The following is a 17,397-nucleotide window of genomic DNA, read 5'->3' on the forward strand; positions in this document are numbered from 1 at the left end:
TTCAAATCCAATAATTCCACTGCCAAACTTTTTATTCTCTAAACATATTTTCATTGTGCCAGGCATAATGCAGTACTTATATTTCTCTAAATTATCTGGTATTATCATACCTGCCTCAAACAATTTTCTAATTTACTCCAGTAGTGAACTTATCTGCAGATCATAGTCAGTTATTGTTTCTTTCCCCTTATCCTTGGTTTACTGTCGTAAGAACAAGCATACAGAAAATGAGTTTTCCTCTACCTAACCCCCTTCTAATATTAGAAAACACAACAGTCTAAAAAAGAAGGTCAACATGTGGCTATAAAACAAGAAAATTTTTCTTTTGAAGTCTTTCCTTTATCATAACTATCACTTAAACAGGCTGGCTGATGGTAACCTGGAGTTTCTTTCTGCAGTTATGAAAACTCAAAAAAACTCCAAAAGACAGAAAAGATAAATTTCATACAGCATCTCATACTCATACAACCCTTTCCATCCAAGTTCTAGAACTGCTCTGAATTTCCTTGTTTTGCACCCAGGACAAATTTTAAATAGAAATATTTAAAGTTCTAATTCTTTCTTGTAATCAAGTGCATGTTTCAACATTAGATGTTGTGACCTCCATTGACAAACAGCTTTGACCAAATTTAAACCAAATCACTTTTAATTCAAAGTGTTTGTCCTAAGATACCTAACCTCAAGGTTTAGAGGTTCAAAGGATTTAACAAAACATCCCTCTCTCTTGTCACTCTGAAGCTGCTACTCTAAAAATGTATGCACAGATACTTGGAGCAGACACTGCAGGTAAAAATGACAGATTAATACATTATTTTATTTTATAATAAGAACTCTTATAATAAGAGTTTTTAGTATTTTATTTTATTTTATTTTATAATAAGAACTCTCCTATTTATTTTTCTTTAACACATACTGAAGCCAAGAATCACATGGAACTCTTACTAACAAATTTGATTATTGCAACATGAGAATTTTTCACTTTTGCTTCGAAGTATTCCTCATGGAATGACTAAAAACATCCAATCTGATTGTGAAGGACAGTTACTTTCACCTTCACTTTGTTGTCCTTTTCTATTAAGGAGAGGAAAAAAAAATATTAATGTTGCAATGGCCAATGACCATTACACACTTCAATGGGATCTATCCTGAGAAAGCCAGATTAAATAAGGGCTCTTCCAACTCATGATTGCATTAAAATGTTTCTTGGCAACAATAGTCAGAGCTGGATCTGATACACGATAACACAGTCGCAAAAGAAAAAAACATATTGGGGCACCAGCTTTTCCTCTAGACAATGTCAGTACTTCCAGCTGACCTAGATGTTGTGTAGCTATAAAGATTCCTGTATTACTCCAAGTTGTAAACATTTTCTTAGTTTTCACACTATATATCAATACATGTCACTATTATTATTAATAACAAGAACACTGTTTTCGAAAGTTTTCATTAGATGTAAAAGCTTTCCTAAAAGAAAAAAGGAAAAAATGAAGTACACAATCAAATTAATCAAATCATAGTAACATGACATACAAAGAAATACTAGGGTTTGTTATCCACATACTTACTTGTGACCCATTTCATGGGCAATGGTAAAAGCGAGATTCAGACCATTGTCCTCTGCAATTATACATTTTCGTTTTTCACTGCACATTCCACTCAGATATGCTATACCTAGGAAACACAACCACCACATTAAATTATTTTTTGTTATTACTAACTGTGTGTATCATGCCATTATTGACCCCAAACAGGTCTGAAACCTTACTGTGGTCAGAGCCATCTAGGTATAAAAACAGATATCTAACAAAGGTTTGTTTACTCATAAACTATAATGATTATAGCACAAAAGTGGATAAAAGAGAGCAAAGAAATTGCAAGCAGTGGTAGTATTACCTGATAGTAATATTACTTTATTACATAGACTGCAACGTGCAGAAAATGTATTCTTCAAAAGCATTGCTAGGTACCTTAAATGAGATGTGAACACATATATGATTATAGATACTACCATAAATGAAAATAGACTTCTACAACAACAGGGCACAAATCTGAACAGGTAGTTCCTCTGACTCAGAAGAACAGAATGCAAAGCACTGAGCCGTGCTGCTACATTATCACTGTTAAGTACTGATACAGTGTTCAGCATGTTCATGATTTTAAAAATGCGTAAACGAGTCAGGTGTCACAGAACTAGAAGATTTCATAGGAGACTGCAGCCTGACAAACACATTCATTGTAGATGCTATAATGCCTCTACTGTATAATATTTAAGTTTTCAAAACAGAGAAGCCTGAATTTTTGAGTTCAAAGTTCAGCTTCTAAAAAGTAGAATGTCTGTAGTTCTAAAAACTCAAGGAATATGTATGTTAATCTGGGTAATGGTAATTTTTTTCAGGCCACAGATACATTTAGCGGGGGACCTATTGTCACTCATTTTTTGACATTTTGGAGTAAGCAATCAAAACACTGTTTCAAGTGTTTGGCCTTCTTCCCAGGAACATCCTTTCAATGGAATGGTTCCCTCTGGATCAACATGTCTGGTGGATGTCTGCATGTAAAGGTCAAGTTTGAAATGTTCGACAGTGTTGGAAATTTAGTCATAATTATCATTCTAAGTTAACAAGGTAAAATTCATTCTTCTTACACTCCAAGAATTTGTCAGTCTCTGAGCACAACGCCACATCCACAACATGAAATTCAAGTAGTAACCCCATCGCTAGTCTGGCAGTGTTGCTCTCAACAGTGCTGGCTGAAAGTTTTTGGACACAGAACTCCCATGACAAAAAATGTTGCTCAAGACTGAACAAAACAATTACAAATCAGATTTGAATAAGGCAGAATATTTCAACTTTTACTATTTCTTTCCAAAGAAGGGAGAAAAAATGGAGCAGGGGTAAAAGTAATTTGGGATATAGAAAACGGCAAAACATATTCAAAGCAAAAAAACCTGAAGTCCTTCAAATGACACCTCATACTAAACGTACGTATCATTTATATTAACTCTATTGAAAATAAGACACATAAGAAACACTCTGAAATGTAATGTTTTATTTCAAATATTATGCCTCAGTGGCTGAAATAAAAAGAAAAATAATTCTAAAACCATCTTGTACCTTGTAGTTCCACAATTCCATGCATTTTCTTTCAAGTTTTGATGACCAAACTGAAGAAGATCGAGCTGCTTTTAATAACATAGCTGTAAGTAGTAGAGCTGATAACAATACCAGAAGCAGACATCAGCCAACACCAATGAATTTACAAAGTGCTAAAACAAAATAGGAAAATTACTCTTGCCATAGGCAAAATCCAGTGCTGCATTTTGAAGTGTTGTGGGCATTCCTATTATGTAATGCAAATTGTTCAGAAATACCTTCCTTACTGTGCTGGTTTTGCCTGGGATGGAGTTAATTTTCCTTGCCGTAGCTGGTAAGGGGCTATGTTTTGGATTTGTGTTGGAAACAGTGTTGATAACACAGGGATGTTTTCATTACAGCTGAGTAATGCTTATCCAGAGCCAAGGCTTTTTCTGCTTCTCACACCACCCCACCAGCAAGTAGCTGGAGCTGCACAGGAAGTTGGGAAGGGACACAGCTAGGACAGCTGACCCCAACTGAACAAAGGGATTCCAGACCATATGACATCAGCAACAAAACTAGGGGGGAGGTTGGCAGGGGGGCGCGCTGCTTGGGGACTGACTGGGCGTTGGTTGGTGCTGAGCAACTGTTTTCATTTGCATCGCTTGTCTTTATTGGGTTTTACTTCTCTTTGTTATTTTGCTTTTTCATTACTATTACTATTACTGTTACTATTACTATTTCAATTAGTAAATTGGTTTTATCTCAGCCCATGAGTTTTATCACTTTTACCTTCTGATTCTCTCCCTCCATTCTGCTGGAGAGTAGTGAGCAAGCGACTGTGTGGTGCTTTGTTGCCGGCTGGGGTTAAACCATAACACTTACCAGATGATGGCTATCCTCAGTTCAATAAAACCTACTTGCTGTGATCTACAGAAAGAGAATCCCCAAACCTCCTTCTACCTGTTGATGCTGAGTACTAACTGAAAACTGTCTGACATTCTAGTTTTCTGTAGGGTAAAGAAGTCCCCAAACATTCTTTTGACCTCTAAAATGGCAGGTTCAAGTACATTAGCAGTATCTTTCCATACTACAACATAATACCAGTTGCTATGATCCTGCCTGCCCCCAAAGTATAATTTATTTCCAAAGAACTATGCACATTCCAAGTTTCACATCTATTCTGCAGAAGAAGCAGTCAGCAGTAGTAGGGATTTTCAACAACACTCAATATATATCACCAATACTGGTTTTAGACTTGGTATTCCTTGAAGGGAATTGATTATGTTTGACCTTTTAAAGTGTAACATACAAAATATAAAACCTGAGTTTCATTTAGATTAAATTAGATTTTTGATTCTAGAAAAGGCCAAAAGCATCAAATGCAATTAACGCTTTATGACTTTTCCTATACTAAACAAAGTCAACATCATATGTGGAAGCTCCATCCAACAGCAGCTACTGGGTGTAAATCAGTCAACTACTAGCCATGAAACACTAGTTTCATGTCTTGTCCTTGGTTATTAATTTCACATGTAGAGAAAAAGCAACTGACTTCACTAAGAAGCTGCTCTTGCTTAGTTGTCTCTGCATTAGGTAAGAGAAGGAATTTGTTCTTGAAATATATATATGTTCACTGCAGCTTCCTGTAGCTTATCAACACAGCTGGAACTGTTCCAAGGTTAAATTCACAAGAAAAAAACCCTCAAGAATGAACAATTGCTTCACTGTTATGATTAAGGTATTCCTAGTGAACCCCGCAGTCTCAAGACACAGCTTTAAATTAATACACTTAATATCTGAAAAGTATTGGCTAGAAAGGGGTAACATCATCTGGCTGCCAATTTAAGGAAGGATCCTGTTATTTATCTATAAAGCAAGCTGTGTTTTGACATAAAAAAGCACTGAATAAATACATGTCAAATGTAAAATATTAAAATTACATCACACTGTAGATAACTATTTATCTAGTTAATTCAGAAGAAAATACATGCAATATCAATTAAGAAAAGTTTTACCATTGCGCCCCAGAAGAACCACGAGTGACTACATTTTCTTATTAAACATGTAAGTATCCAATTAAGCACATGCTGCTTCAGAAAAGCGGAACTTTTACCAAAGTCATAGCAGTGGTTTATTACTACTACTACCATTACTGCTACCTATAGAGATAGGTATTTCATGCTACAAAATACAATACATTTTCTGGTTTCTTAATGAACATCCTCATCACATCATCAATCTATTCATTTTTTCAAAGTAGGCACACATTTACAACTTCTCTGTTGAAAAGCCATGCTTCAGCTCACAGGGACGTTGCACAAAACACGTTACCAACTAAAGTATCCAAACAAATTTGTCAGCTTTACCTACTCATTCATGGCCTGCTGCCCATAAGGTAAATCCACTACCTATATTGAAAGGTTACTGTCAGCATTGCCCACAGGAACAAAAACTCCACAGCAACAAACCCAAAAATCGCATTAAGAAATATGCAGTCAGACATACAAACATTGCTCTTTCTTACAACATGTAAGTATGACTCGAATATGGCTGCATTTGTAATACTACATTCTAAAAGGATACAGAATGGTTATTATTTTTCCCTTTATAGCGATCCAATGAAATGGAGTTCATATTCTGAAAGTCTTAATCACACACATTCATCACTTAGCACATTTTAATTTCTTCCGAACTTGAAACTTGTTTTCACAACACATGCAAACTTGGTTTGTCATGCCATTAGCTATGTGCTTATTCTGAATCCTTTCCCTCATACTTGCTCCAAAATCTACTTGCTAATTTTGGATGATCTTAAAAGAGAGAGAGACTCTTCCACATACCACTAGTTTCATCTGTTGATATCACCTGGATTACCTCTACACATTCCTGAGCTAGTTCACAGCTTCTGTTTTGGGAACAGTAATGTTCTGTCCAATAGATTTTTTTTCCTGGATTATAAGACAGTAATGACCATCAAAAATACAGAAGAAAGTTCCTGTAACATATTATTTGATGAAGAGGGATAGGGGATCACTCAGATATCCCTTCTACTACTGAATTTCCAGTCCACAGGAAACCAAAATTCCATAAAAACCACGTTCCGTTTCCAACACTTGGAAACAAAAGCTGAAAGAACTGAAAAGAGAGCGTATGTTTGTATAGCACTGTTCAGGGAGGAGGAAAAAAAAAAAAAGCATTTTGATTTTAAAGCATTTACTAATGAAGGAGCATGTTATATTCTCAGGAATCTAGGGATAGTATGCCCCTTGTTGTGCTATGTATCCACCAGTAAAAATTCTCAAATTTGAGCAAGATGAAAACCAGTAAAACAGAACAGATTCCCAGTGCCTACTGCATTCCCTGTCATCTAGGTAAAATAATGAAGCACACTATTACTACTGAATGCACATTAGATATAATTTGAAAAATACTGAAACTGTTCATGAACTTCATGAACAATGGATCTATTTTATTAAATTAGTATACATACAACTGATATTGCTTAAGCACATACTACGAATAAAAGTGCTATTTATGTATGGAATTTTCTTCTAAAGTTTCTACACCAATCTTCATAAACAGTCATGTAAATCACTGATGAAATATAGGTAAGCCTGAACTGGATAGAAAACATGCAGAAAAACTCATGATGATTTGAATCACAAACTTCCACCCCAAAATATTTCACCTTCAGAAGGTGCCATGCAGCCGTGCACTCCTGATAGCATAACCTTAGTCCTTAGTTTGAATTATTGATGATGCACAAACCTAGCAAGAAACTGCAATAGAAACATAATTTAATACCCACATGCATCTGGCTTTTGATTCAAACATAAGTATTTTAAATTTGAACTGGCAAATCAATGGGCCTGTAAGCATAAATGATAGTGCTTAACTGGATCTGATTACTAATCTAACAGATGGGGTTTTTTAGCAAGCTAGATGGTTTTCTTAAGATGCAGGAGAAAAAAGCTTTCCACAGAGCTGACACACCTGAAAGTCCAATTAGCACAAGGTGCTCTGAAGAGAGTCCCAGACACTGAGGACTGCCAGGAAAAAAAAGTCTTGTCAGTCATCAGTGAATTAGCAGCCCTTTAAGCATGGCAGGAATCAAAACACAGTTAACAACAGGAATCTCAAATGCAAACAGAAAAGCCTAGAAATATATATTTTTTTCTTTTTAAAGTGAGAAAGATTGAGAGTGATGATAACTATACCTACATGTGCGTGTGTTTGTATATATACAAATGCACATACACACCAATGGAAGACATTAGAAAAACAATGGGATAAAACCAAATCACCTTCTGCATTTCATGCAAACTACATCTTAGAAAAACTAATGCTTCCAGAAAAATACTTTATCAATATCTAGCAAGTACTTGATTTTGTCTTTCAGAATAGACTACTAAGCTCACTCGTCTCCCTTTAAACAAACTGCTGCAACTTAATCCTTAGAGTGGGGAAAAAGTCTAAGAATAGGTAGGGCATATCAATGTATGTTCTGGATGTATGATTGTATGGTTTTAGGTCCTCAGTTCTTGCACCTTATGAACAGTCCACAGATGTCTAATAGGTTACAGAGATGGGATAACAGAAGTGCTGGAAGACTGCAGTATAATTTACTTTTAGTATGATTTTCTTTTTAGTATAATTTTCTTCTAAAACACAATCCACATAGAAAACACTTCTCTCAAGATGTGTAACTGACACATTACTGGGCCCAGAGGTCTACTTGGACTAATGTTCTGTCCTCAGTAGTGGCCAATAGAAAACACTTACAGAGATAATACACAACTGAGACATAGTGAATTTTCCCTATGTCCACTCCTGGCCTTTGTTGACAATTGTCATAGAGATCCCTAGAGCTAACGGCTGCATCCATACTGTAATCTTGAACAGCCATCAAAGCATTTATTCTCTGAATTTGGCTATTCCTTCTTAACCTGCGTCAGAGTTTGGGTACACAACACATGATGGAAAATAGCTCCAGAGTGTAATTGTCTACAACAATACATTTTTCTCTTGTTATGAAGACTGCATAGGGGGTATTCTAACTCAAATAAAAAGCTCTATTCATCTATTCAAAGCCTTCCTAGATGTCTGTGAGCTATCCCAATTACAAACTGAGAAGCTCTGGCACATTTAGTGACTCCTCAAGCAGAAGCCAATCACACCTTTTTAACATCTTATAGCCCTCTGCATACCTTAACTTCTATTGTTCTACTACAGTCTTTCTGACAAAAGTGGTTACAGTCAAAAGGTCAGTTTGATCGATTACTCTAACTTCCTCATGGCATGATTTGCATGAACTATTATTCTAAATATTTGTTTTACATGGCATAGAAAATTATTAATAATCTTGATCTACATTTACAAGTTTAACTTTTGGACAGAAGTAGAAAAGTCTATCTTTAGGACTTACACCATGAAGACTTTCAGTCCTTATGTAAGAGTGCCTTATGAAAGCTTCATGGAACTCTGCTGTATACAATCAAATAAGATGTGACTTTGAAAAGGAGACATGTCACTTCTTTGGCAACAAAACTGAATGGGGCTTTCTAAAGTAAAGCAGAAGCTTGTTACTTAAAAAGCCAGAAATGGGTTTCAAGCTGAGCACCAGCCATTTCAGAACAGCTCTCACCACATACATGCATAAATAAATTCATCTTGAGGATATGCTTTTCACTGATGCATTGGACAAACATAACAGACACAGTTTACTTCAAATGAGCATCACATGCCTCAGATTAAAGAGTTGGTGCCCATTTCCTACCATAAAACGCTGTTTCTGTACATTGACAAAACTCTTGTTGCTCTACAGACAAGATGGGAAGATGATGATAGTGAACACTGTGGTACACCACAAGAAGTATTTTTAAGAACTCAACCTTGCTTTCTATGTTTTCCAACTTGTTCTACAATTACATTTGCTTTACATGAGGGCAATGTGACAATGTCATTTTTGGCTGTATTTGTAGCTTTCTCTACCAACACCTCCTGGGGATCATATTTTTTCCTGGGGCAAAATTGAACAGGGAAAGCTATTTGTGTGAACTAGCCATTTCCAGTCCTCATGATATCTAAGCATATTGCACTTCTGATCTTGGGATTAGCTGTAGCAAACCAGGAACAAGAATTTATTCTACAAAGAAAAATTTTTATTATTGTCCATTACTTTCTTATAAACACATACAGCATAAAAAAGACCATTAGGAAGAATTATATTTTAAAACATTATGCTAGATAGGAAAGAGCTGAGCTTGAATTCTGCTTTTCTTTGATAGCGTGAACCCTAACCTAGAAGCTAAGGAAAGACTGCTATTAATGGATCATCACTATGACTAGAAAATATGTAAACCAAAGCTTTCATTTTCCTTTTACTTATTTAACTTTGTGACCAGATACACCACTATTCCAGATTGGCACCTACAGTTGTATAAAGTGTTACAAGATGGAATGTGTGCACATGGTATGGTCTATTTCTTTGACTAATTGTGTCTAGATTTCTGTGTACATATATATACACTTTTCTTTTTTTTCTGCTCTCTTGATCCTTATTTAGCCAATCTTTCATTTTTCTTTTCCACACCTGCTTTACTTAAATAAACTTATTAAAAAAAAAAAAAAGTTTACCTTTTGTGTCTGGTCAATAAACCCCTAAAACAGAAGAAAGTTGAAATCAGATGGGCAAGGGCAATGTGTTTATGAGGCTGAGGGAAGAATGTAGGGAGTGACTGACCACAGCTGTTGCAAAGAAAGCTAAACTTACCTCAACAGAAAAGGCACTGGAGAGTTTGTTTTACATATATGTAACATAAATGTTTTACATAAAAGTGTAACATCAGTTCAGTGATCAATCGCTTGTGTAAATGTTTTTCCCAAGTTAATCAAAACAGTGTGAATGGCTTCTTGAGTTAGCCAGCCCAGCAAGGGATAGTACGTAAGTGCTCAGGCCAACAGAGAGTATAAAAACTTAGTAACTGACAAAATGAACTTTGAACAGAGCACTGGGCTTGAGCTAACTTTAACTCACATATTCCTTCCCAGCACCTGGGGATGCCCAGCATCATGATGGTGAGCATATAAAGGCTGGTAGTGGGAATCAGGTTTGTACTGTGATCCAACTGTATATTGCAATGGCTATACTGTGTTTGCACTGTGATTTCAGTACACTGCTGTGTCACTCCAAATCAAAATTCCATGTAACATCAAATGTCTTCATATAACTCAAATTCATTTTAAACCTCCTCATGTGGAATCTGTAGTAAAGCCTAGTGAGATTGGATTCTGATACTCTTGCATTTCATTACTCCCCACAGAGGATATTCTTTCAAATGATGGAAGTAAAAATAATACTGATCTATACAGCATGCATACAGAATTAGCCTTTTCTAAAATACATTTTCTTGCCTATTGTTTTCAGTTTGAGTCACGTTCTGTTCAGAGCATATGGTAGGTCTTGAACCTGTCAGGAAGCAAATAGAACTGCTGTGAACATCTGGAATATGAAGTGGCTATCTGTGTTTAACAGTGCCACACAAAAGCCTGAGAGATGGAGGCATTCTTGAAAGTGGGAAATTCTCTGCAATGTTCTTCAAAGAGAAAAATTACCATTCAGATGCATTCTAAAATGCATGCAAAAACAGATAACAATGGAAAATTATTATCAGGCCTACATATTTCCTTCTGAAACATTTTTTGAGAAATAAACCACCTGAAATATGGGAACAAATATTTTAGATAATTAAACAGCCTGATGAATATTTGGTGACTTATATCTGGTATTGTCCATTTAAAAATCTGTAAGGAATAGATGGCATAGACTTACTGTCACAAGTATTTAAAACCAGTTATCTTTCAAAGAAAGAGAGGAACAAGTTAATTTTCTAGCCCAGTATAAATATTTTATGCAAAACGTTTTAGAAGCTTGGACATTGAGGCTTCTGCTACAATATGACTTTAAAAAGAAAAGTAGGAATTGCAGACACTACACTGAATTGTAAGGGAGGTACCTTTGCCAAAAAGGCAAGTGAAATTCTAGTTTGCCAATAATACCAGAGTAGCACAAGAAATTGCAATTTGAATACTTGCTAGCATTAAGAAACACAAACTGACCTAATTTTACGAAGATGACCTTTTCTAATAATGTTACAGTTTTGCTATTGTATATGTTCTTGCCATGGCCAATTGTTTAAATTACTTTTTTTTTTTTTTTAAATATAAGCAATATTTTAAACATACTTTTCTAAAAATAATGTACAGAAAGGCTTAGTTGATTTAAAAATATTTTAAATATCTGGAATACATTAAAAACCCCCAATATTTTATTTTAAAGTATATTAAAAAAAGCCTCATCATTTAATGTCAAGGGCACCAGCCCAAGGAAACAGGAAGCACAGTGCGCATAACAGCATGTTTATGAAAATGCTGATGTAAGGGTAGACTTTAGACTTCCATTACCATGTAGGTACTTTAAAAGTTCCCCTAGTTTTCAAGATCAGTTTTGAGGTAGTCTCTATTTTCTGAATGGAAATTTTACATACCTTCTGTAACCTTAAAAAAAATTGTGCTTAAAAAAATTAAGACTTAAGCATATATGTCATTTCAAGATGATTAAATGTTTTCTGCAATTTGTCAAAAAAACCCAAACAAACAGAAAATACTTATTGCATATTTTAATGCAAATGCTGTAAATTTGGAACTGTCTCGTCTCTTATTCTGCTTCTGAGAAAAATCTGACTCTTCCTCTAAGAAATGGCATGAATAGAATTTATCCTGCATAAGATGGTTGAATTTGTTGTCAGAACTCCTTCCACCGCTGTGTGACTTCACTAAAATATTTTAAAATACTGTAAATCTATAACTCTGAACACTTGGGTCAAAATATGTTAGCATCACAGAGTAAAATATATAATAGAGGTAATTAAGAATTATGTCACTCCACCCAAACAGTGAAAATATTCACCCAGGTGCTTATCTCTTTTCTTGCCTTCCTGACATCTGGCTTGCAATTCTCACATTCATAAAATATGCAGCTGCTAAAGTTGTCCCCATGTTCTGTACATCTATGCACATTGCAATGCTTTTGAATTCACCTCTTGTCTCATTCCATTAAATCATTTCTTTTTTTTGTGAATATGCTTCCAAGCCTTGTGTAACATCAACTCCCCTTACCAATTTGATCTATTCACAATACATCACCAGTGCTTTTCCTGGTCTTACAAAGGTTCCAGCCTTAATACCCCATTAAGCTCATTTTCCTATAATTTAATTTCTGCTGCCTTCTCTCCCTTGTCTTGGTACCATTCTCTGTGCAACAAATCGATGTGAAATCACTTATAAGACCGTACCATTGTCAGTCTAACACAACGTTAGACCTATTTTTATTTCAACAACAAAATATGAGGAAAACATGTCTGTCTTGCTTTCTTTTGTAATTTATTGTTTTACATCCATGTTATGGAAAAGACATTGTGTGGTAGAAACATAAAATTGTTCCTTGACAAACAGTGCTTCAGTGCAGTAACTCATTTCCTCATTTTCTGCAATCTGGGTGATTCACGTAAAAGATTTCTCATGTTTTTATGAGATAATCAAGGTAAAAGTGATATTACAGTGATTGTTTTACTGTTGTTGAGACCTCAATTAAAGAAAATATTCTGGATTTTTTTTTTTCTTTTTTTAAAGCATCTGCAGTCTCTTATGTGAGACAAGGGGATTGAAAGAGGTATTAGTCTGCTTTTTGTTTGTTTTTTTTATAATAATCTCTTATTCTATGGCCAAGGTTTTGAAGTTTGTGACCTTTTAAGTTTTTCATGTGAAGAAATTATACTCTGTTTCACTATGACAGAGATGCACTCAAAAAAATGACTGATCTTGAGACTGCTTACAGTACACACCAGCAGCACACCTTCTAGGAAAAGTGAATTAAATAGCTAACTGTTCCTTTATATAGAAAACACTGTCTAGATGTGGATGGCTAGCTTAACTAGTATTTTTCTGACAAATGAGAACAAAGCCAGAGCTATCTTGAGAAGAGCCTTCCATAACGCCTCTTTTCAGCTAAAATTATTTGGTTGAAAGTTACTATTGTCATCTCCACATAACCATCCTGTACTCCATCTTCATTAGCGTAAGTAAGCATATATTGTTTTGTGCTGTATTAGCACACATGATGAAAGTGGTTATGCTGCCTAAGTAAGAGTCAGCACTAACTGATCAGTGGTCCAACTCGTACATGCACCTCATAAGTTTCTTCAAGACCATATCTCAACATTGGCAAACTGTTTCCAACTCAAAAATTCTCTAAAGTTTATTGGGGTGGTCCTCAGGAAGTTTGAACTCTATGAAAGTAAGCTGAAAAGGCTGAGAGTATTAGGTCTTTCTTCTTCCAGGGAATCCATTATCCAAACTACGTTTACAAAGTCTATGAGAAGCAAGGTAATCAACAACTAGGGGAGGCTCCTGTATCACACATGTGCAGCACTAGACTCTGACTAGTCTGACTAGCTTGCTCGAGCAAGCTGAATAAAGGATGAATTGATGAGAAACTCATGTTTTGTTCAGGGTAGGGTACCATCATCCTGAGAACATAAAACCTTCAGTACAGACTCAAAACAGAATTAAAAAATAATTTGTTGCCATTTAAGTGTTACAAGAGAGAGATGGATTCAAACAGAAAATCTGCCCAAGGGCATCCAAACGAAGAAAGATTCTTGGCTCTGTCCCTCTGTTCCTGCTTGCTTGCACTTTTCTTTCTATTTTGACAACAGTTAGATGCAGTTGTATGGATCACCCACAGTTGTCTCTGCAAATACGGAGCTCTTCTTGCTTCCTCCTCTCCTAAAGGACCCATGTACCACTGCCTACCCATCCCATTCTTCAAAACCCAAAGAAAAATACACATTCATTACATGGTCTAATTCCATTACACTGATGGGTTTTTTCCCATTACATAGCTATGGCACACAGAAACTGAAGCGTTAGTCACGAGGAGCTACCTGACCTCTCTTATTTTGAAAAAAACTTCAGTGCAAAATACTATGCAAGGTTGACTAGTCTATTAAAATATAACTTTGCTAATGTTTCTGTTGAAGGGATGAAAATACCATACACAAGCGTATCTACCAAGAGCTAAACACAGGACTGTAATATTAGAGAAACAACTGGCTAGCTAGATAACAGGTATACCTTACTTTACAGCCATATATTTTGCATGTCTTAAATTTGTCATGTTTGACACCAAATTTTATTGTTTTTAAAATTTAATTGTATGCATGATGCATGAAATGAAGAGCAATTCTTTATACAAAGTCATACAGAGTATAAATCAGTATTATAGTATAGATAGAAACTGATTATCGATGCAAGATTATTTAGTGTTGCCAAACCACATCATTTTATTATGAATGTACACAATATTTCATCGAAATGTTTTCCACATAAAAGCAAGCTATAAAAGAGGAGTATCGAAGCTCTAAAATCCAGGAGACAATGAAAGATATTTTTAAGAGCTTACAGCTGCTTGGGCCTAATTAGTTTTTAAATACTTTGGATGAATAAAATGACACAGGACATAATTCACTGTTCAGTGCACTGAGAGGATCACTAAATCACTAATCACTCATTCCTTTATCTCTTGCAGTCTGATTAGCTAAAACTATAAACTTTCTTCTGGTGAAAACATTTTTGCCAGCAGAGACCTGAGCTTAGTTAAGCCATGCCCACTTCTGTCCTCTGCTTTGTGTCTCATCACCCTTCCCTAGCCTTGACATAAGCATCTCTTGCATACCATGGCAGTATTGCTCTGATGTTTCACTGATTTTTCACTTTTGAATCTGGCATGCACAGCTGAAGGATTCGTACATGGCGTTAGAAAGTACACAGTATTGACAAGACAAACACAAATTATTGTGATAATTAGCTTGCAATTTCCTTTTGTTTTCTTTAACATAAAGCAAATATGCACTTATAATATTACAGATCCTTTTGTCTTTGCTTGGGAATACCTTTTTCTGATGGACACAGGAGTTCTGCCTGTGAAAGAAACTAAAGTTCCAGCTCCAAGCACAAATATTCTAAATGCTATGAAGTGTCATGTTAAAATTCTTTACATATATTAAGTCTATTTTAAATCACTTTAAGACAGAATTTTAAACATCTTACTAAGTTGAGACTAAATACAGAAAACAATTCAAAATAAATACAACTATACTACTTCATCTAGGAAGACAGATATGAAGTAGTATAATCTGTAGAAAATGACAAAGTTATATTACATTTTCAAAGAAGGGATATGACTACACATGAAATTATGAAGAACTATGGATGCTACTGCAGCATATTACAGAACCACTTACTGAGGTCAAGAAGCAAATTCAGCAATTGAGCATGTAGTTAATACTGCTGGGATTTAAGCATATGTTAAGAACAATCATAGCATGTCACCTAAATGAGAAAGAGCACAACTGAATGTATCTGAACTGGAATGTGTAACAAGAATTAGACATGGGTCTTAATGGATGTAATAGTTATTATTATAATATAAGAAAAAAAATCGCTAACCTCAGAGATATTTTAAGAAAACCACAATATCTGAAAAAGGTGATTTCTTTGTAACTGAGAACGATTGTGCCTTTAATACTACCTTAACTGTCCTGTGTTTATTTTTAATTTATAATTATTAAACAAATAAATACTATTAATGACAACCATAAATACCAACACTATCAACAAATGAACAAAAATATCCTGCATATCAAATATGTTAGACTGTTTCATTCTCAAAAATTATTATTCCTTGAACCAGACCCTCCATAGGCTAATGTAAGTTCAATACAGCTGTCATAGATTTTCTGAGCACTATCTAAACTTAGAGGTTTCATTGTTAGGTTGTGAAGCTGGATAGAAACATGAAAATTAACCTTCTAGTCTTCATAAACACATTCAAAGGCCATATTGTTTCCTAAGACAGATTATTAACACATACTTAGTAAGAAAGCAGTAAATTCTATGGTATAATCTGAAAACAATAACAGAAAAGAATTTTTCCCCCTTCACTTTCAGCTCTCTAAATGCATTGGCTAACTGCTTTGAAACACAAAAAACCCCAAAACCACGAAAAAAAACCCCAAAAAACCTGCCTGAAGCAGTAAATCCTCAATCGTTTCAGACTTGTTTTTTAAGTGTGATAAAAGGTTAGTAATTAAAAGCACGCTCAGTGATCATGAAATTGCCATCAAAAGTCCATTCAGAGAGATTTAGTCTGTGTTACCCTACTACTGTTGAGATTAATTAAGCTTTAAACACTGAAAATAAAACACTGTAAAAGTAGACAATCTAATCTGTTGTAGTCTAGTCATTTTGTGTCTGAGTTACAATACAGCTTGAAAACAAAGGTTTGGCTGCCTTGGTGTAAAAACCTAGCTTTCTGGTCTCACCGGAGTGTTTTACTGAGTTGGACTAACTGGCAACAAGAGGCAAAATAAGATGGGACTGCATCTCAAGAGTTCTGCTGGAATCAAGAATCTTAATTTTTAAAACTGAATTTAATATATGTAGAAGAGGTATAAAGTTGAGGCTTGCAATAGCAGATGTCTGGATTTGATGACTGAGCATGTGCATTGTAGTCCTATGTTCTGCTTTTCTGAGAAACTGCACCAAGCATGCATAATTCATTTGACATTTTACAATACATGAGATAGACTAAATTCTGTTTCTTTATTTTGGTTTGGTTTTACATTTATTGGAATTCACATCTAATTAGGTTCTGATTTGCTGTACTTACAGACATGTAACTTACTGACAAAAGCAAGTTTTATTCTGTAGAGTGTAGAAGTCAGAATTTCCTTGATGCTTTAAAAAACTCCTGTGTGTTAAAGGTATTTGTATACCAGACGTACTGTACTATCATATGGATATCAGTTCCTAGGGAACTTTTGTATTTCTACACTTCTGCATAGTTCAAATTCTACTAAATAAAATATCCTAGCAATGTCACAAGAGAAATCAATGTTGAGAAGCCACATGTGAATATTGTACTCAGGCAGCTGCAGCTACTGGATATGCACCTGAGCTACAGTACTTTTAACAAAAGCAAATGTTCATGAAGTGAAACTGAGTGAGATCTCTATGGCTAGCTTTTGCACAAAAGCACTTAAAAGATGTTCCTGCTTTCACTGTATGAGGTGTTCCTTTATATACAGGTCAGTGAACCTATTATCATGATCTTGCTGTAAAAAAGAATGTTGTATGAATGTAAAATTGTATGTATTGTAAAAGTTATATGAGTGGCTTAGATTGTTACACATTGGAAATC

General features: G+C 35.1%; 1 protein-coding gene across 3 annotated transcripts in view; it reads right to left on the bottom strand.

Annotated features, from left to right (window-relative positions):
• ADAMTS19 (ADAM metallopeptidase with thrombospondin type 1 motif 19) overlaps positions 1–17,397 on the bottom strand; it is a 154,951-nt gene that overhangs the window by 74,386 nt on the left and 63,168 nt on the right. For all 3 annotated transcript variants that reach the window (XM_075740365.1, XM_075740363.1, XM_075740364.1), the window contains one exon: positions 1,566–1,671. In XM_075740365.1, coding sequence (XP_075596480.1) covers positions 1,566–1,671 — 106 coding nt within the window. The remainder of the gene's footprint in view (positions 1–1,565; positions 1,672–17,397) is intronic.

This window comes from Balearica regulorum, chromosome Z, assembly GCF_011004875.1.
Source record: "Balearica regulorum gibbericeps isolate bBalReg1 chromosome Z, bBalReg1.pri, whole genome shotgun sequence".
Lineage (NCBI taxonomy): Eukaryota > Metazoa > Chordata > Aves > Gruiformes > Gruidae > Balearica > Balearica regulorum.